This window comes from Montipora foliosa, chromosome 4 (assembly GCF_036669935.1).
Source record: "Montipora foliosa isolate CH-2021 chromosome 4, ASM3666993v2, whole genome shotgun sequence".
NCBI lineage: Eukaryota > Metazoa > Cnidaria > Anthozoa > Scleractinia > Acroporidae > Montipora > Montipora foliosa.
Window position 1 is genome coordinate 17,971,901 of NC_090872.1, and position 20,936 is coordinate 17,992,836.

The 20,936-nt window shown below is 41.1% G+C and overlaps 2 protein-coding genes across 2 annotated transcripts in view; both read right to left on the reverse strand.

Annotated features, from left to right (window-relative positions):
• Window positions 1–5,195: 5,195 nt before the first annotated feature.
• Window positions 5,196–8,243, reverse strand: LOC138001078 (tyrosine-protein kinase receptor-like). Its single transcript, XM_068847747.1, has 3 exons — window positions 8,066–8,243; window positions 7,542–7,958; window positions 5,196–5,726 (listed from the first exon to the last, which is right to left on the reverse strand). Exons 1-3 carry the CDS (start codon window positions 8,241–8,243, stop codon window positions 5,203–5,205), a joined length of 1,119 nt encoding a protein of 372 aa, XP_068703848.1. The 3' UTR covers window positions 5,196–5,202.
• Window positions 8,244–11,894: 3,651 nt separating this feature from the next.
• Window positions 11,895–20,936, reverse strand: part of LOC138000128 (host cell factor 2-like) — a 21,769-nt gene continuing 12,727 nt past the window's right edge. Inside the window, exons 9-18 of the mRNA XM_068846305.1 lie at window positions 20,842–20,875; window positions 20,667–20,750; window positions 18,427–20,510; window positions 17,962–18,099; window positions 15,457–15,607; window positions 15,286–15,323; window positions 14,687–14,982; window positions 14,165–14,199; window positions 13,886–13,952; window positions 11,895–13,376 (exon numbers count right to left, since the gene is read on the reverse strand). Of these exons, the coding sequence (XP_068702406.1) occupies window positions 13,247–13,376; window positions 13,886–13,952; window positions 14,165–14,199; window positions 14,687–14,982; window positions 15,286–15,323; window positions 15,457–15,607; window positions 17,962–18,099; window positions 18,427–20,510; window positions 20,667–20,750; window positions 20,842–20,875 (3,057 nt within the window). The 3' untranslated portion in view covers window positions 11,895–13,246. The remainder of the gene's footprint in view (window positions 13,377–13,885; window positions 13,953–14,164; window positions 14,200–14,686; window positions 14,983–15,285; window positions 15,324–15,456; window positions 15,608–17,961; window positions 18,100–18,426; window positions 20,511–20,666; window positions 20,751–20,841; window positions 20,876–20,936) is intronic.

Sequence of the window (20,936 nt, forward strand, 5' to 3'; positions counted from 1 at the left end):
GTCTGCGCATGTGTAAACATGTGACTTGCTACCCTTGACGTAAGCGAGAAAGCAGAAAAACGGCACCGCCTACATTAATACGAGAAACTGACAGACCTCCAACTTGTCTCTCAACATTGCTTCGAAACTAGTCGAAAAGCGATGTTGCGCGTTTTATATCCTACGCACAACCTGTCTTGCCTCAAAAATGTCTCTTTTTAAATGCGCTGCAGCGTATTGCAGAAATAGCACAGACCTCTACTTTTTGCAACACGCTACAGCAACTTGCAACACGTTCTTTTTGTCGCGGGACAGGTTGTGCATGGGACGTTAGTTCCGTAACAATCTTGCCAGACAAGTTGGACGTTTTTGTTGCTCGTACAGTATAACCGTAACTTTAATTAATTACCCTTATGTTATTACATGTAAATTGGCAGGACATCGGGATCTCCAGTTGACCTGTGCGGTGTAAGACGAATATTACAGATATTTTATTTGGGCTTTTTTCTGCGGATAATGATGATGACAATATTGTAGTTAACTACATTATGCTTGAGAACAAAAACCTATTTTTCGCTCTAAGTAGAGCAAAACTTTTCCTACTATTGCCCTATTAGTATCAAAATGCAAAACAACGCACCAAATCGAGCGTTTCATTGCGTGGAAAAATAACAAACTCCACTTTCAATTTCGTAATAAAAAATTGCATCACTTCTTACCCATAATGGAGCATGAGCTATCACCTCAAACACCCAACTTAAACTAAGGGTGCGTTCCATTGACCGTATTCCGGAATAGGGAATAGAAGAGAAAAGTCCTTCGTTTTTACGGAGATTCACATTAAAATTGTCAAACACCTGCTAACATGCTATTTTAAACATATCTTTATTATCCTTGTTGCTTCAAAACGCTAGACATACCGTTTTAAATCATCGCTCCAAGTATTCTTATTCCGGAATAGGGTCAATCGAACGCACCCTAATATTGTAGTATTGTAATGTGTTGAAGTATGTAGTGCGTGTGGATATATACTGTAGTTTGGGTGTTCAGTATTTAACATAGATAGGTAACGTAGTCTGCATATATAGCTCGTATGATCAATGTATAGTTTAAAATTAAAGTGTAAACTACCAAAATGTTTAAATAATTAAAAAATATAAATAAATATATTAGTAAACTTTCATGGTTATTCATGTTGTTGTCACGTCGGTGGGAAATAAAACGCAAAAATTGGATTTTAGCAAACGAGTAGCTCTTTTGCTAAAACTGTTTTTTTCTGTGCGACATAAGCTCTTAGCTGCTCTTAGCTTCGTCATCTAACTGTAATCACATAGCTTCGATTGTGTGTTTCTTCAATCAAGGAAATAATGAATTGTTTTATATCTAGAGTTTCACTCGACAAAACGAGCACTGTGATTGGTTCATTCTTGGTCACGTGCCCCTGATTAAATTCAAATGTATCCAGTCTGAGTTGTTGCCCGCGCCGGGGACGTTTTGCTGCGCCGGATTGTTGATAGAAAGTCTAAAAATAACTAAATATATAACAAAGCCCTTAATGTCTGGTCCCTCGGGAAACTATTTAGTTTTGTTTTCGTCTCCTGAAACATCAGGACTCTCGGGAAAACAACCAACTGTTTTCCTCGGGACCATACGGCTTATAGACCCGAAGGCTACAACTCTACTGTGTTCGTGTAACGGCGTTTTCACAGACCGATTTATTTTTAGATTGAATTTCCCGCGAATGAGCCTCCCACAGGAGCCCAATGACCAATTACAAGAAATTAAGCTAACGTCATAGGGTCACCGAACCGGAACTGCCTTTGTTTTTTGACCTAATTCGCGGGAAGGACTAGTCTAAAAATAAACCTACTTGTGAAAACGCCGTTTCACAGACGCTGTATGGAAGTTGCACGCTCCAGATGGGCTCCTCACCAAAGGTAGAAGTGATCGTTGCACTTAGCTGGACATAAATTGTCCAGTGCGGATCACTTCTACCGGAAATAATGTTGCGTCCAATGGTTTTCATGATCACTTACTTGACCTTATTCTTTATTATTTCAAAGATTTCTTGGACTCAAAATTCATACACCCGTTAAATCCGACTGTCAGATTTGTCAGTGACTACGAGCAGCTAGGCGCAAGGAATGTATCCTAAAGCAAATAGTAGGAGTACACAGACTCCAGAACAAAGCCAGGCTTCAACACTTGTTCGTATCCATAAGGCTAGCACTGGGAAAGTTATCCTTAAAATGATGGCCGATCTTGTTTTCGTGGATACGACAAAAACGCGCCAAGCCGGCCAAATAGAAATTACGACAGACTACAACTCTGGGAACCCTGTGATCTATTATCTATCAAAGACTGGAGTGTGTGTTTCGGCTTTGAACGCCGCACACAATTCATGAACATCGAATTATTTTGAGAAGGGGCCGTTGATTGTCCTCATCCGACGATACATGTACTTGAAAGTCAAATAATTAACAATTATTCCATGAGCGCGCGTTGGCTACAACTAGTCTCATATCCAACAAGCGCGAATGGAATAATTGTTTTATTAAATTCCTTAAACTCCAAAATTTTGGAAGTACGAAATACGAGCGAAAAAAGAAAAAAAAAGATGCGATGTTGTGTATTACCTGGTGGTCAGACAGACGCAGGCTCATCACAAAAACACTTCTTTCCTTTTCACGTACTCCTAAACGTCGGAATTGATCCAAACGTTCCACAAAAACGTTTTTTTTTTGCTTTATACCTAGAGAAATTTCGCTTTCTGGCGCCGGTAAAAATTTTTAATTTAGCAACGCTATATATAAGCGCAATCATTTACCATATAAGGCCAAACTAAGGTATATGAGCTGATACAGATATTATTAAATTGTCAACCTCGGTTAATGCATTTCTCGTGCTCAGATTGGTTTACTCAATCTCGGTTATCATCTCATATACCTTAGTTTGACTAGAATTATTTTCAACGGAAAGCGAAATTTCTGAATAAAGCAAGCGCAAGTGGGTTACTAATTTGCGTAAATCAAAGCTAATGAAGAAAAAGAAGAAAAACCGTAGCGCCTGGAGAAAAACCAACAAAACTCAACCTGTATATGGTAGTTTGATTAAAAATACACAAGAAGTGGGATTCCTTCACTCCACGAAAGTACAAAATTAACCTCATCCGCTCCCTCACTTATCGCTACTACCGTCTTTGTTCATCTGTCTCCTTGCTACAATCTGCCCTCAATGATCTTCGAAAACTCCTGCTTCAGAACGGCTACCCACAAGGCATAATCAACTATCATATCAACGATGTTTTGAACAAAAACAGACAACGTCAGCATAGCAATCCAGTGTCTACAGTTCCTAAGAAAGATATTGTTATCCTACTTCCCTACTTAGGTTTGCAAAGCTGAACCAAGTAGCTAAACGCCTGAAATCTTGTGTGTACAAATTCTACTCTTGTGTTAACCTTAAGATTGTTTTTCAGAGCACTCGATGTATAAAATCTTTCTTTCCTTACAATGACCGTATTAATTGTTCACAACAATCCAGAGTTATTTACAGAGCAAATTGTTGGGATTGTAATGGTTTTTACATCGGTAAAACTAAACGGCGGCTTCACGATAGAAAAACCGAACATTTTAAGGCCCTAGCTAAAAATGACAATACTTCAGCCATTGCTGACCACGTCAAAGCCACTGGACATAACTTAAAGTGGGATCATTTTGATATTTTAGCGAAGGGCAAAACAGACAATCATTGTAAAATAAAAAAGACCTTATTTATTCTAGAACAAGAGCCAGCTTTCAACGTCAACGTGGGAAGTGAAAAGCTGATGCTTTATTAATCTTTTCTGTCATTATTATTATTATTATTATTATTATTATTATTATTATTATTATCATTATGATTATTATATATTTTACTGTTAAGTATTTGCTTAATCTAGGTTCCAGTCCCCTCATCCGCTTTTGAAAATGTATGTAGAGCACATACGAAACGTCAAGTCATAATCTAAATGAACAAGTTCAATATGTTTATCACTCCTGTTTGTGTCTTATTTTTAATCAAACTACGATGGCCCAAGAACAACCGTATATGGAATCTATGCATTACAAAGGAAATGTCGCAGAGGTGAGAGCACTCGCCTCCCACTCGATTCCCAGTCTCGGTGTCATATGTGGGTTGAGTTTTTTGGTTCTCTTCTCTCATCCGAGAGGTTGTACTTCGGTTTCTCCTCTCCTCAAAAAACAACTTACAATAGATCTTATTCATAAATGGCGGTCACAGAAATTCTTTTGTCCAAGTGGAAATTAGCCTACCAAGCCTCATTTTAGAGCAAGAATTCTTTTCAATTCATTGTATGGTATCGAGGCTTGGTAGGCTAATTTCCACTTGGACGAAAGAATCATAAATTGACCTCCACAGACCACTTTTCATAAATGGCGACCACTTTTACATTCTTTTGTATTTATGTTAATTAGACCTACTGCCCTCGTTTTGAGACAAACATTCTTTTGAAATTTGCTCGTCGTAGCGAGGCTAGAAAGGCTTATTAGCATTAAAACAAAAGAATATCTTATATGGCCGCCATTATGAAAGAGGTCTATTTATGAATAAGGTCTATTTGATATGAGTTGATTTGATTTGATTTCTGTACAGCGGTGTCCCCAATTAGTGCCCCAGTGCTAAATAAAGTTGCCTCTTAAAGTAGTTCATTATCATTCTTCGTGAGAACGGGGGCTATAAATCACGGTCACATATACTTAAATTGGGTGTTTTTAATGGTCGGGAAAGTGGCTGGCCAACAGGAATACATCACTTTTGAAGCAATATTAAAAGCAAGGTGACACACGCTAACGCCAACCAGGTGTGGCCAACACATCACACATGGACACAACCATTTCACCCGGACAATTAGGAGCCATGGACAGCCGTTTCGGCCTTTCTGGGCCGTGTCAGCATGGCTTAGCTAACATACCATGCGGGTGTTGGCCACACCGGGTTGGTGTTAGTGTGTGTCGCCTTGCTTTTATTCTTACGTTTGAAGCCAATATACAGAGTTAAGTGAGAATAAGACAAAGACACGTAAAGACAATCAGCACTTTCAGTTTAGTTTTTCCCATCTAACAAAAAATATCAAAGCAGTAAAATAGCAATGAATTTTATGCGACTGAATTTAAGAAAACTCATGCCTCGGTAATCGGAATTACCAATACGTCACTTTCTAAATCATGTTTCTTCGACATCTTCAGCCATCAGCCTCAAATAAACTCTGCCTGGTCCCTTGTTAGTGTCTGCCTTAAATGAAGGTGATATTCCACTGCTGTCAATATACGAACTGCCTCCTTCCGCACTGCCACCTTCTTTGCCATTACAAGTCAGAAAACAGCCTACAACTCCCCCTCCTGAGTATCCTCCCCCGGCACCGGGTAGCAGCCCAGCAGCACCACCCCCACCAAATCCTCCCCTCCCGGTTTCTCCGTGCGGAAATGACTCAGCGGTGGGAAGAGCTTCACCGCCAGTACCACCCCCCACAAAGCTTTTTCCACCCCAGTTTGAACCATATCCAACTCCACTGCCATACATGCCACCACCTGCTCCCGCAATAACGTTATGGTGGCCAGTTGAATTTGTTATGACGGTCTCGCTTGCGTCACTCGTGTCAAGAAGTCTCCCACCATTTCCATCACTGCCGCTGACCGCTGATACTGGTTCATCGTTTTTTCGCCCTCCTCCTCCCCGTGTCTGAGTAGCTGAAAAAATAAACCGTCAGACGCAAAGATAGCTTCAAAGACGTTTAAAGAGAGATCATAAATAGGCCATTATAACACCACCACCTGGTAAAAAAAATTGAAGATGTTGAAGTTAACGATTCCGTTTAGTTATTGCTCAGATTTGCCGCAGCTAATTATGGAAATAGAACTGAGACAATTAGAGCGAGTTTCAATCGAGTATTGTAAAACCAAAACCAAAGTAATTACTTTGGCCAATCAAAAAGGACGGAGGCAATCCAGTAAACCAATCAAAACTCGAAGTAATTACATGTAGCCGACACAAAACGCGGGAAAACGTGCACGCGCGAGCGACAATTGGTTTTGGTTTCACTTCTGATTGGATGGAAAACTTGGCGCGAGAAATTTGAACCAATCACTGCGCATGCATGATATCACGTGCCCGTGAAAATATGATCTGTTATTTGCTAGACAATGGGTGAAGGGGCAACTGAAAAGAAATGAAAGTTTCTGCCAGAGATCCTTGCGACCTCCGTGGCACCTGTCGGATGCTCTACTCAATGAGTTCAAAAGGACTCCTTGTGAGCCACAAGTGGCTCTTAATAAAAACTGAGTCAGGCCCAAAAAAGGAGGCAAACACTTGCCCAAAACCAAACAGAGAATTGTTTTCCCTTGCTTATTGCTTTAAAAGAAATATATACAGACAAAAAAGAGAAATGATCTTCGCACTTATCTCGACAATTTAAGCAATTTGCCGGAAGTGTCTCTTATATAGACAAATGAAAATTTCAGGTGGCTTCAACGAGATTCGAACCCTGCATGACCTCTACGATGCCGGTACAATGCTCCACCTACTGAGATATGAAGCCACACAGTTGAACCGAGAGTCCTTTCACGGAAACACATGAACTCGGCCAAGCTCTCAATAGACCATATTCGTATTCTCAGTATTGGACTGGAACTAGCTTGCAATTGAGGCTAATGCGGGGGAATAAATTAAAAAGTATTTCCATTTGAAAGGATTTCCCCCCATTAGCCTCCATTGCAAGCTACAATCTTCGACAAAAACCTTGAAACACTTTGAACATTCTCGCACCGTATTCGTCCCCCTCCCTTTTCCAATGTTGTTGCAGCCAGTCAAACAGTAAAATGTCATGTATTTATGTCATTTTTAAAGACCGAAAATAACATTTGCTATTTATTTTTGCCGAAATTTAGAACTGTAATATATTTCCTATCTTGCGTCAAACAAAAGTTACAGCAAGATTTTTCCAGCTATCACAGTCTTTCTGGGCTATTCACGGAAACTACCGGTACTTAACAATAAATGACACGGTCTGATATTAACCAGATGGCTTTTTGCAACTCACACAATCTTCGACAAAAACCTTGAAACACTTTGAACATTCTCGCACCGTATTCGTCCCCCTCCCTTTTCCAATGTTGTTGCAGCCAGTCAAACAGTAAAATGTCATCTCAACACTGTGCAGGGGATGGGGGTGTTTCAAGGATTTTTGGCGAAGATTGTAGTTCCAGTCCATTACCGAGAGTACGAATATGGTCTATTACATAGCTTCATAGTTCAGTTGGTAGAGCATTGCGCCGGCATCGCAGAAGTCATGGGTACGAATCCCCTTGGAGCCACTTGAATTTTTCAGGTGTCTGTAAGAGACATTTGCTTAAGAAGTCTATATATTACCCAGATAAGTGCAGGATCATTTCTCTCTTTCTCTTTGCTTTCTTGGTATATTTCGTTTGCATCGCTTAGGTGGATATCCATACCATCGCGCCTATCCATTTCTCAAATGGGAAAATGCCATCAATAAGGCGACTTACTTGCTCGTGGTATTCCACCTCCTCCCCCTCCACCAGCAATTATCAGTGGCTTCCCATCTTGATGCACGACAAAGGTACCACCCCCTCCTCCTCCAGGTCTATGAGAATGAGTAAAGTCACGTAATCCCTCGTGACCGACCAAAACACTAAGAACTTTTCCGGCGTATAGTTGAAACTTGGCCTTTGCAACAGCTCCATATCCACCGCGTTTTTTGTTCCCCGCGCTTCCTGCTAGTATACCGTCAGCCCCAGAGGCCCCTCGAGCTTCAATAGACCAAATCCCGGAAGTTGGTACAGTCCAGAGTTGAATGCCTGCTTGGTTTGGAGAAACCCTCACCTCTTGTTTGAGGAAGCCTCCGTACTTAAGTATGGAAGGACCATACATACCCACGGCACCATTGTTTGTCAGCACACGAACTGAAGACGAGAAGATTATGAAGTAAAGCTGACTGATTAAGGAAAAAATCAAATATAATTTGAAGATGCTCACGATTAGAGTATTGTGAGCACAGTATTTGGCTTACCGTCGAATTTGGCCTTTTCCTTTTGCTTGTCATCAGGGCCTCCAAACGATCTTAAAACCTTTACGACAACAAAAATAACAGTCACACAAACAACTGCAACAACAATTAAACCAACTATCTTCTTTATCAGAGGTTTGTTTGAGGAGGAAGCTCGTTCAGCCGTAGTTGCGACCATCATATTTACGAACTATCCACGAAGCACATTGTGTTTTCATCAAGCACGTCACTTTTCTAATTGCTTGCGCTTGAAAGATGTTCGCTGCTCGAGATTTGTTACAAAATTAGAGAATCATGGAAACAATACGTCACTTCAAACTAAGACCGGAAATGTTGCTCAGTTCTATTTTATGGATAACGGCAAACCGTGACTTCCGGTTAGTTCTTGTCAAAAACGTGCGAAAATGCCCTGATTACAATTTGTTCTCTCCTCTTTATAACGTAATCGATAGCTGTAGTAAGAGGCAAGAAACTAGCGAAATCCGTTCGAGTATTACCGGTAATTGATTTTTGACGAACACAAAATTTCTGCCCGTCATGTGACGTATACCGCATCTCAGAAGAATATAGATAGATATCGATCGATAGATAGTTTATTAAAACAATCGCTACATTCGGTCCGCGGACTGAATTGCGTAACGGAAAACCAAGTACAAGCTAAAGAGTAATCTATATAAATTTTAAAAACTATAAAGTAAAACTATGTACAATAAGTTGAGAATCCATAAAGACTGTCTAAACCTTATATACATCAAATGCACATGCTTGGAATAAATGAGTTGTTAAACAACGAGGCGTGGCGTAGGACCTAGGGCGTCTTAAATTATACCTCAGATTCTTCTTGGGAGGTAACAGCGAGGAAAGCTTATGCACTGGACATGTTAATACTGAATCGAAAAGCTTGTGACATAGTGCCACGCGTCTGGCGTACAGTGTGATCAGACCAAACCTGGCTAGACAGTCTGAGAAGGACAACTGAGGAAAGATGATAAAGAGCACTCTCTTTTGAACTCTCTGGAAGTCCTCGCTGAGGTATTATGGAAGCGCGTGATGGCGCAAAGTACTTTAAGACTGGTCTAGTTGCGGTGCAATAAAAGTTAACAATAACACTGCATGGAATATACACCTCATTCCAAAATGGCCGCTGATTTATGCGGATACAAATTGGCCCTTGTTGCCTCGTTCAAGATAAAATATTCTTTTGAATTTTAAGCTTAAGAACGAGGCATCAAGGGCTAATTTGAATAAAAACAAAAGAATATTTAAATGGAGGCCATTTTGGAATAAGGTGTATTTGCGCACTTTAAGAGTACAATGAAATAAAGGCGCTTATTTTCTTTCCTTATGCACTCGAGAATGTGTTCATTCCATTTCAAAACCAATCGCGACTTGCACGCGCTATTTTTCCCGCGCTTTGAGCAAGATACATGGAATTGCCGCGAATTGCGCTGTTTGCACCTGCTGTGATTGGTGGAAGTAATTACTTTGGTATTTGTTTTACGACACTCAATTTGATCTCTTTAGCTTGTACGTTTTGTTTTCCCATTTCAGATCACGAGATGTTACTCTAGGGAACAGTTTCTTTCAAATGTCGTCTTATGCACGTGCATATGTATGCATAACTTATAAAAAAACAAAAGGAAAATTCCCTTGGGAACATCACGTGGTATGAAATGAGAAAACAAAACGTTCAAGCTAAAGAGGTCTATTGAAAACCGCTGAAACGTTCGAAACGTAAGCTTACAAATCTTTCACACGTTGTATGTTACCCCTTAATCGACTCGTTTAATAAATCAAACTTTAGCCGTTTCACTCCGACCCGACACAGCACTACCGTTTTCTTTTAGAAACGAACCCCTCTATTTGAAATAATTCGCCGCGGGGCGCCTTACAAAAAGGCTGCGAGGATCTTAGGCCAAGAATCATCCTGAGAGACTGCGCACATGATCCAAACTGTATCCGTCATCTAGCAGATAAAAGGTGTTTTTACTATGACGGAGATTCATACTAACGAACCATTGAGATTGAAATGCAACACAACATTGGATCCGACCTGGATGCTCCGTTTTGTTTCGTTATTTTGCTCCATTGTTTTCTGTTGTCGCGCTCGAGATCTGCCGCCGGTTTCAATGGGACATATCGGGCAAGAGAAAAACGTTCCAAGGATGAAGGGCGTGTTTATCCTTCTTTGGATAATCCTGTCTTTTATTTTAAAACACTTGCCTATTTTGGCTCTCTTGTGACCCTTTAAGCTCCGTATGCTAATTGTCCATTTAAAATCAATGATTTGAAGATCTGAAAAAGGGACTGTGCCTTCAAGTTTTTTTCCTTCCAGCTACTGCACAAGTAGTCACTTTCCCCCAATTTAAACGGGGTCTGCATTCGGATCAACAACCGGAGCTTAAAAGGTCAGTTTCTTTTTTAAAAGTGTATTTGCCAGAGATATTTTAATACGGTGTGAGTTATTTTGAAATTCTTGGGGCAGCTTCATTTGAGCACGCTAGCCTGGGTAGGGCAACGAATATTTTCAACACGAGCCGCTGAGAAGGGCAGCGGTCAAGTGAGTTATGTCCAGAAATGCAAGTAATTGGTCATTCTGCCTCCTCTTCAAAGCGAGTCCAAGTGCGAAGTTTTTCTTAAGCCGTGTTCACACTCAACGTTAATTATGTTCAACGGAAGTATAATTCAGGCTATCATACTCCATTCAATTTTATTCAATTATGGTTCTGTTCACATCTGCGAAAATTCAAATACAATAGGGTAACATCGGAGTGTGAGACAAAATGACGCCGTATCGCGTGGCTGCCACGATCATCACCATGCTTGAGGCGAGGAGAGAACCAAGGATAGCTTCTGAGAACAGAACATGACAAATTCAAATCTTCGCTCCATAAAGCGATTAGAAGTTCGTCTGCTCATACCACCACGTGTTCGCCATTCTGTTCAATTACGACGCACTGTAATTACTTCAAACAACCCCATTGAGGTTGTTTGAAGTAATCATAATCCAGTTATAATCAGGGACTGTAATTTGTTGATGTGAACCCATTTCATATTTAATTCGATTAGAATTCGATCACAATCGAGACCTAATGTGAACAAGGCTTTAGTTTCATTCATATGTAAAGTAGAAGTAATATTACCACCACAAAAACTTCGCACTTAGACTTGCTTTGAAGAGGAGGCAGGCACGAACTCGGAAATGGCCTAGGAGGCACGAGGATTTCAATAAGCGTCATGAAGTGTCCCCTTGTTCTTTTCCCCAACTTCAACATCACTCGTGTCTCAGAATACAGACAACTAAAGTGACAGAGTGCCCCCTAAATGATGTTCCTCAAGTAAAGATAAACTGCTGCAGTTACCCTGACCTAAAACTGAATAACGCTAACCTTAACCCTCACCTCATTGTTAGAAATTGGTAGCAAATGCTTAGACTTGAAGAGACACTTCATGTTGGATACAAAAAAGGGGCTTGCAGCTAACTACTCGCATTACTGGACACAAGTGAACAAATTTCGAGCATAAAAAGACGTAGAAATTCATACCAGGGTTATCGATACACTTATCTCTGGATCCGAGACAGCTCGTCTATTTCACAAGTAAAATAGAGGATTACGGAATCGTGCTCGCCCGGTCAACTTGGCTCGTATGAAGAAGCCCGCATTCTGGGTCCAAAAGTTACTTTTGCGACCTGTTGACACTTCGGTTTACCAGTAGGCTATTTCTAACCTGAAAAAAGCTCAGACCGCTAAAATCTCCTTACATAACAGCGGTCTCAGCCCTCCCCCCCTGCTTTTGCATATTACTGATACACAAGAGAATAGCAATAATATAACAATAAATGATGATAGTAATACTCTGTTATGAATGTCTCAACATTTTGAGATAGATCACTAATATAATGAAGTAAAAATCTGCCATGAAATTAAATACTACCCAAGAATAAATTATAATTACATCTACAAAGAAATGGTCCTTAAAATGGCTTGTTTTGTACATGAAACGCAACGGCTTCATATTTACAGAAAAGCAAAAGGAAAAAGCGAACTCTCTCTTCATACGATACGTAATCTCATATCATTGGCAACAAAATGGACACAATGCAACGGTTTCTCAATCGTCACTCCAATCTATGTAACCGACTAAAGCTAATATATTATTAATTCATTCAACATACTTGTCGGTTTTGATTTACCTTAGTCAAACTGAGACGACGACGTCAATCGTCCGATAATTCATAGTTTTGGACAAAAGGCTTTAGAGACGTCACTGTGGCATTTAAGGGAGCCAAAATGATGGGAAAGCTTTTGCCTTTTTTCACCAACTATGAAAACGTTGTGAATGAACGATAAAACAAATGCTGAACTCGGCATCGAATGGTATTCAAGAGTAATCAAAGAGCTTCAGGTGCCTAATCATTCAGGTGATTATGAGAAAACAGCGTCGACATTTTGTTTGTTTCGAACTTGTTGGGCGTCAAGAAAGATACGCAGTTTGTTTGGAGCGCAGATAAATGACAAAAAGCTAGTTTTCTTGTTGGAACACGAGCGTTAATGGCTCCACAAAACGAAAGGCAGCCATTTTAAAACTGAAGTTGCGCGCGGCAATTATAGCGACATAAGACGCAACACTTTACCAATCTTAGAGCTGGAATCTGTCTATTCACCTGAGCAATTGCAATACCGAGAATTGTGTACATATAATAATATAATACCGACCCAGGCTTTCGGCTTTGGTGGATAGCACCTTTCTCGTTCGGCAATTTTCTTTGCATCATGCTTTTGGCCCCAGTCTCGTGGATTTTGTCACGCACGCAGGCGCGTTTATGCGCACAGATTCGATTTATTGAATGTCCCAACTTTGTTCCCAGCTGTTAAAAGCCAAGTGACTCGTCTTATGTGTTCGGATGACAAAAAGGAAAGGTTTCCCAATCCTTATTTGCCTGCTTAGATGAGCTAAAATAGACCTCTACTTTACATAGTACTATACACAAGTTTTTCTTTACGATAAAATATATGACCTATTCTCAATAATAACACAAAAGCCGAGCTTAAACCTGACTACTGACAAACAGACGGGGAAGGGGAGATTTTGGAGCCTTTACATTGAGAACATGCTGTAGGGTTTGTAGATCGTGTTTGCAATAAAATAACGAGCATCTTTCATAATGGATATTTAAGTGCATCACGTTTCATTGTTTTCCTTGGGTGTGCTGCTTTCTCCGACTGCATCTTTTTCGGTTTCTTTTTCCTTCTTAGTCAACTTATCCTCCTTTTTCTCTTTCTTTGCTCTTTTCGCGGATTCCGCTGACCTGCTGAAATAAGTAAAAGACAAGAGGTCATTACCAAGTGGATTATCCTGTTGGACATCGCACCTTTTACTATATAATTTATACACTTTCCTAGTGTAGATAGTGGGAGGCGCAGTGGCCTCATGGTTAGTGCGCTCGACTCCGGATCGAGTGGTCCGGGTTCGGGTCCTGGCTGGGGACATTGTGTTGTGTTTTTGGGCAAGACACTTTACTCTCACGGTGCCTCTCTCCACCCAGGTGTATAAATGGGTACCGAATTTAATGCTGGGGTAACCCAGCGATGGACTAGCATTCCATCCAGGGGGGAGTAGAAATGTTCCTAGTCGCTTCATGCTACAGAAACCGGAGATCTGATGGGCCTTCTAGGCTCGTAGCAGACTTTACCTTTACCTTAGTGTAGATAATGTGGATCAGGGTGCAAAGATTAATGATGGCTTGGCTTCAAACCAACAATGAAATGCTAAATGAGTTTTTAAAACCAGTCAGCGGTGTATGAAGTTTGACTGTCTTACTTGTCGGCTGCTGATCGTTTTGGCGTTGCCTTTACAGCGAGCTGTCCATCCTTCAGATCCCTCATGTCTAATAAGGACAAATTGAAAAAGTAAATAATTCGTAGACACGAGAAATCAATTTTTTCCCTACACGTTTTTTTTTGGGTCTATGTAAGTTTAATTTAATTTAAATTAAATCGATTTTTTTTGGGGGGGGGGGGGGGGGAAACTATTTCAATAAAATGTGAGACGAGAAACCGATTAAACATCAGAGTAAACAATGAATCTTGCTTTCCTTACCTTGAAGCCACCTGACTTGTGTTGCCGGCCCATAACTGAAACGAAAAAGGTATCAACCACTTAGTCGAAACTAATGATCAATGAACGTGCAATTGGTCCCTGCAAGCAAACAAATTTCCGACGCCGGTCCAGATAGAGTGGACAAGCGAGCAGCAAGAACATAAACAGATTGGGAAGAAGTGGTCTCCTTCTTGCGACGACTAGCCCCATTCCCCGCAATCGGAACACGTGGCTTGCCAGAGAAATTCATATTTTCCAACGGTAAACCAACCGCTTGAGCGACTAACAACAAAACCACGCCTCTTTCTATCGTTAGGCAAAGTCCAGGGTAAGAAATTCAGAAGGTCGTACCAATAGCAGCAGCAAACAGAAAGCGATTTTTAAATATTTGGAATTTCTGTGATCTTCAGTTGTAAACGAATAACAGTTAATGTTTTTAAACAAAAAGGTTAAGATGAAAAAAATATAATGGGGCTACGTAGGACAAGCATGAAGTACAGCGGAATGATGATCATCACTCACCCTTTATCGTTCTTTGCAGCAATTCTGAATATAATTGCGGGCTTCGTTGAAAAGTCGATGTGTGCGCTTTGAAGAGTGGCCGTGCTGACGGTGCAGGTGGGCTGGGCACCACAATAAACACGTACAAATGCCAACTGGACTGGGGTAGAGCTTGTTGACGTCAGGCCGACCACTGGTTTGTCGGATTCCGATTGGTTGGCTGACTGGCTTCGTATAGCAAGGTACACAGAATACTCGCTCACATTTCCCGCAGCGTTCGAAGGTGCTTCCCATGACAGATGAGCTCCCTCTGCATTCTTGGAGATTGCAAATTAAACAGGTACAAGAGTATTTTAAATACTTTTGCTCGAACACGAGAACAAACGATAATTGAAATAACGTTTTGAGCAATATTGTTTATCTAAGACATAGTGTTGGTCACTGTCCAAGATAAATACCACATTCAAGTCAAGGTTACTCGTTTTTGCACACGCCTTTAAGTTTAAAAGAAAAAGCAAAAAAAATAAGTGAATAAATAAATAAATAAATAAATAAATAAATAAATAAATAACAAGATGAAAATAAAATAAAATCAAGATAATAAAAACCAAGACACAAACCTTGCTTATTTTAATCGCAGATGGAGCCCCAGGGAACCCTAAAGAAGAACAGCAATTTTTGATTATATCAATTGATTTTTTGTTACACGAACATTGTTCCACAAATCAATCTTTCAAAAAAAACCTGCAGATTTGAAAAAAGTTTGGAAGCTCGTTCAAAACGGCACTAACCAGGTAAACAGGTTTTGAAAGCTGACACATCACTGAAAGGTCCTCTCCCACAAGCATTAATGGCTGAAACTCGAAATTTGTAAGCCGTGCCCGGTAAAAGTTCTTGCTTCTTTAAACTTTGTTCCGATCCACTTTCCACATCAAGATTTGACTGCAAGTGCGAAAGCACAAAATCGTCAATTTGTACTCTTTCGCAAGGATTTTACCAATATTTGTATTCTTATGAATGTATTTATGACCACCAAGTAGCCCAGAATTTGGCGGGTCTTTCATATACCAGATCCGAAATAATTAATATCCATGAAACAAAAGAACAAAGCGAACATAACAAAACCTAATTAGCAAGGCCTAATCGCAATAACAATGGTTCTTTTGTCCTCTGCCATTTTGGTTCGGTATATAAAAGTCTACCCCAGAATTTGGGGTGATATGTCACGAAGTACTGTTATCTACGACGCATTGTTACGCGAAGGTATTCAGAACATTCACTTTACATATTCAATATTTTTTCTATTTTAGGATTTTCACTCATTTAATCAACCACATTCTCAGTGACAACACACCCTGGGAACTTGGTTGTCATTTCATTACTTTACAAATATAATTTGACGAGAACGTATCAATTTAGCTTGACTGAAATCGAAATATTTCGGCTGAATCATTCAGCCTTCATTATAATAATCATTTGAATGGGAGTGGTCACACTGTACTAGGCTTTGTAACCACTGGTTCAGAGCAGCCCTTTTGATAACAGCCTTTATTTAAAACACGATCAAAAAGTTGAGCAAAGCTGATGTGGTCGTGTACAATTAATAAAATTAGAGCTAATTAATTACCATAAAACTAATATAAGAACTCGACGTATTTACAATTTGTTTGGCTTAAAAGAACATCTCAGTGACTTTTTAAAAGCGCCAATGTCGCAAATTGATCTCATTTGGTTTTCCAGGGCATTCCACCGAATAATTGACTTGTATGAGCATGCTTTCTTGATCATATCAGTCCTAGGCCTGGGTAACCTAAAAGTCATTTTCCTCCTGAAATTGTATCTAATTTCATACTTTACAAAAAGACAGCTCATGGGACAAGGTAAAAGATGAAAATAAGCGGCCTGATGCGCTAGAATAAGTAATTGTTTCTCATACATAGTCTCCAAGGTATTCCATTTTGCTATGGTAAGAACCGCCTTGCTTGGCGTACACCAATCCAAGTTAAATATTTTTGCCGCTCTGACATGTATAGATTCCAGTTCTGAGAAAAGCACTTGACCGCAAGACCCCTAAACCAACATACCATATGTAACGGAGGGCAAAATAACCCCAAAATAGAAATCAGTTCTCGCCTGTCTAGGCAGAAAGTAGAGTGATTTAAGTAAATTCAACTTCTGCGTAAACGACTTCGTTAGTTCCGATACATGACGATCCCATTTGAGAGCGTTGTCTATCTGGACACCTAAGCATCTTGTAGAAACCACCTCCTCAATAACATAATCACCCATCTTAATAACTTGTTTTGGCCCAGTCAGTTGACCGCGTCCACTGAGCAGCATATATTCCGTCTTAGTAGGATGGGGAGTGATACAGTTCTCACAACACCATGTATATAACCTTGCTAGGACTTCATTTAACTTGGAAGCCACCAGATCAAAAGTAGGAGCCGAGACATAAACGGTCGTATCGTCTGCGTACATGTGAAGCTGTGGGTCACCATCTATACCCTCAGTGATACCAGGCAGGTTACAGCAGAGGGAAAACAGTGTGGGGCCCAGCACCGACCCTTGTGGTACATCAAAAGTAACTGGCATAGCTTGAGATTGACACCCATTAATCGTTGTTACTTGTGTTCTTCCAGAGAGATAATCCCTTATCCAACACCATAAATCCCCAGCTACACCAAGACTCTGAAGTTTTCAGAGCAAAATGGAGTGGGGAATCGCATCAAATGCCTTACGAAAGTCAACGAATACAAGTCCCATAAAAGGGCCGCTCTGAACGAGTGGCTACAGATCTCAGTGCTGTGTAACTACTCTCATTCACACAGCTGATGAAGGCTGAGAAATTCAGCCAAATATTTCGAAATTGTCACGTTCTAGTCATATTTTTTTGTACACAATGACTTCAGAATGTGGAATGAACAAATTTTTGATGCTTCCCTGGTAGTCAATTTATAACAATGTGTGAGGAAGGCAGGTCTAAAACACAGGTCACTTTCTTCAGGTCAAGTCTGGCAGTCCCTGCTTCACTGATGAACAACTAAGACCTGAAATAGCATTGTTGTTGAGTGATTAGGGCTGGAGACACTTTTGGTGCTTTTTCTTTATATGAAACACATTGACATGTACACTGACATGTGACCCGTGACCTGTGTTTTAGACCCCCCTCGCCCCCCCTTCTCCCGGTAAGGAGGTTCACAAGTTATAGTTATTATTATTATATGTGCAAATACAAAACCACTGTGATTTCCTCAAATGTGAACGATCGAAAGATCCAAAATGTTGCCACTAACCTCTTCATTAGTTGTACTTTCCGTGGACAGAAAGTAATGAGAAACCATGGTTGAGATTCCTTTAACAATTCCCACATCATACCATTGATTTGACGACTGAACTTTCCTTGTGTAGGTAGTTTTGGCCAATTTGGGTGTCTAAACATGATACAAAATATTTCTTATGCCACGATTTATCATGCAGGACACACATTCCAAGTAACCACGCTGCATCACAATCAGAATTAACTATGAGGATGACGACAAAAGTCACTTGTGTATGAACACTAGATATTCCATTTTGTCTGGCTCACTAAAAATTTTGATTATCAGCTCATACATTGTTTGGACTTATATGCAGACTAATTGCATGATCGTTTTATAAAATTGAAACAGTTCAAAGTTTAATGAAATTTAATAAAATAGTTACTTTATATCTGCATATCAGATAGAAGATTGGCTATAGCCAACTGTGCCCAACTTTACCTTTGTCACTGAGGTGTGAGTGGCTACTTGCTCTGCCTTGATCCCAACTCCACCATTTACAGTGCAAGGTATCGAAGTAGAAGTGACTGGAGATGGACCTGTGGAAGTCGGTGCTGTGGAAATCTTTGTTGTAGAATTTCCCATTGTAGTTGTGGCCGGCCTGGTGGTGACAATAGATGGGGATACAATGGCCACTGGTGTACCACTACTAGAGGCTGATGTTACAACTGATGAAACAAGAGGTGCTCCACTGACTCCCGCTGCTTTGACGTTCGAAGCAAGCAGAGGACTTGGAGTAGCTAATCTCGAAATCTGTGTCAATAATGGTGTTGTTGATTCAGCAGCTGTTGTCATGGCAATGCTGCTAACAGGCTGTGCAGGTGGTGTAACTGGAGCTGCTGCTGTCGTAACTTGGGATGACGATTTTGCTATGGTTGTTTTCATGACTGGTGTACTTGCTGTGACAACAGCTGTAGAGGTTAGACTTAGCTCTGAGGTAACAGAAGTGCTTACTGCTGGTGACACCTTAGGTTTTACTTGGCCTTCCACTGTGGCTGTTGTCTTTGGTACCGACACCACAGTGGCAGTCGGTTTCTGAGACAATGGAGTGATCGCTGCTGTTACAGCAGTTTTGATGACCTGAGTTGTTGCTGTTGTTATTGCACTGGTCTGTTTGCTCGAAGAGGGTGAGGCAGCAGCCATGGTTGAGCCGGAAGCAACATAGGTTACTGATGTGGTCTTCTGGGGATTGCTTTGACTGGAAGCAGAGGACACAGCAGAAGGGGTAGGCGGTTTCTTTGTGACAGTTGCTGCTTGTCCTGTGACAGATGCAGACGGTCGTGTTACAGATGCTGTTGTCCCCACTACTTTAGCGGCTGATGCTGTTGTTGTGGTTATTACTGGTTTGCTGTTTGCAACTGTACTTTGTGTTACTTGTACAACTTTCTGTGGTGACAATGCAGATGACACCAGCTGTGCAGCAGTATTGGCCTTTACTGGTGATGCTCCAGTTAATTGGACGACTGTTGAAGTTGCAAGAGTAGCTCCCTGCTGCAATTGTATCCCAGTTGCAACCTGTTGACCTTTGACATTTTGCAATGTCAACTGCACAGGGATACCACCTGGTCCCACAGCTGTCAACTGACCCTGTGGTCCCACTTTGAGTTGTGTTCCAGGAGGTAAGTTGGCAGGGACAGTCACTGGAAGCTGTTGCCGGATCACAGCTTGGCCGCTGCTCCCTGCCACAGCTGCTAGCGTCAAGCCAGCTGTACCTGGCATCTGGATTGATGTGGTGACAGGAATTTTGAGCACTGCCGTCCCTGGAATATTAGTACCAGCACTCTGCACTGGTAATCTAAGCACTGTTCCTGTTGTTGCTCCACTTGAAACAGTGCCAATGGGTGAAGCCATGCGGACAATGGTTGCACCCTGAAGCTGTGTTGCTCCCACTTGGGAAGTGACTATTGTAACAGGTGCAGTGCCTTGAATACCAGTACCTTGAAGTCTCATGACTGGGATTCCTTGAGCATTGGCTATCATGGTGGCTTGGACACCTGGCGGGAGCTGCACTGGTGTTCGTAACAAAGCAAGCCCCTGGTTGGTTATTGATGTCACTGATGCTCCTTGACTTTGACTTACTAACTGGCCTTGGACTACACCCTTAATGCCTGCGGCTGCTGTTGATCCCGTCGTTGTTTGTGCTGAGGAAGCAGCACCAGTGGATGAAACTGTGGATGACTTTGCTGTACCATGTAATGGACTTGCACCTAAGCTCTGTTTTTGGGTTACATTTACTGGCTTTACAGTTGGTGTTCCTGGCTGTACCTTTGGCTTTGGAGGCTGAGATGGTGATGGCATCACAACTTTCTGAGTCGTTCCCAACTGGCCTGTTGGTGTTATGGAGGCTGAGTTGGTTGGTGATGCCTTTGCTACTACCTTGGGTGGCGGAGTAGTCGCTGCAGGGGAAGGTGTCTTCATCAACAGAGAACTTCCTGATCCACTTGGCGAGAAGGATGGTTTAGACGGAGTCACTGGAGGTGTGGGTGGAAGCTCATATTTTTGAAGCTGCAGTAGGTAGGCATCGGCTAAGAACAAAACAAATTGAAAGGATAACATGCCGCATTAATGTACATTAAGTTGGCTTCCAGGAAGATTCATACTATGCTTGCTATGACTGCATATTAGCTTTCAAGTGTATGAAATAATATAATCTAGTTTGCACATATGTGAACACAACATACCAGTAGGCACACTTCCCCAGCAAACCTCTAAAGTGGTGGTACTTGCTCGAACCAACTGCACACGGCTTGGGGCAGGAGGTTTTTCTACGGTGGATTAGAAAGAAATTGTTATTATCATCAGGTACTACATATGAAACAAAAGCTTACGCGAAAAGATAAAACATACTTTACACACCTGTTTCAAGAAACCACAAATCTTTGCAGCAGACCTTCAATAAAGAAGGGATAAACAGTTGTAGTAAGGGAAATCAGCAATCACCATATTACAAA

Bases quoted from the DNA above. Each gene is read 5' to 3' on its own strand.
- LOC138001078 (XM_068847747.1), bottom strand. From the start codon at position 8,243: ATGATGGTCGCAACTACGGCTGAACGAGCTTCCTCCTCAAACAAACCT. The intron at 7,959-8,065 runs GTAAGCCAAATA...TCTCGTCTTCAG, and splicing joins GGAAAAGGCCAAATTCGACG to TTCGTGTGCTGACAAACAAT. The intron at 5,727-7,541 runs GTAAGTCGCCTT...TTATTTTTTCAG, and splicing joins AGGTGGAATACCACGAGCAA to CTACTCAGACACGGGGAGGA.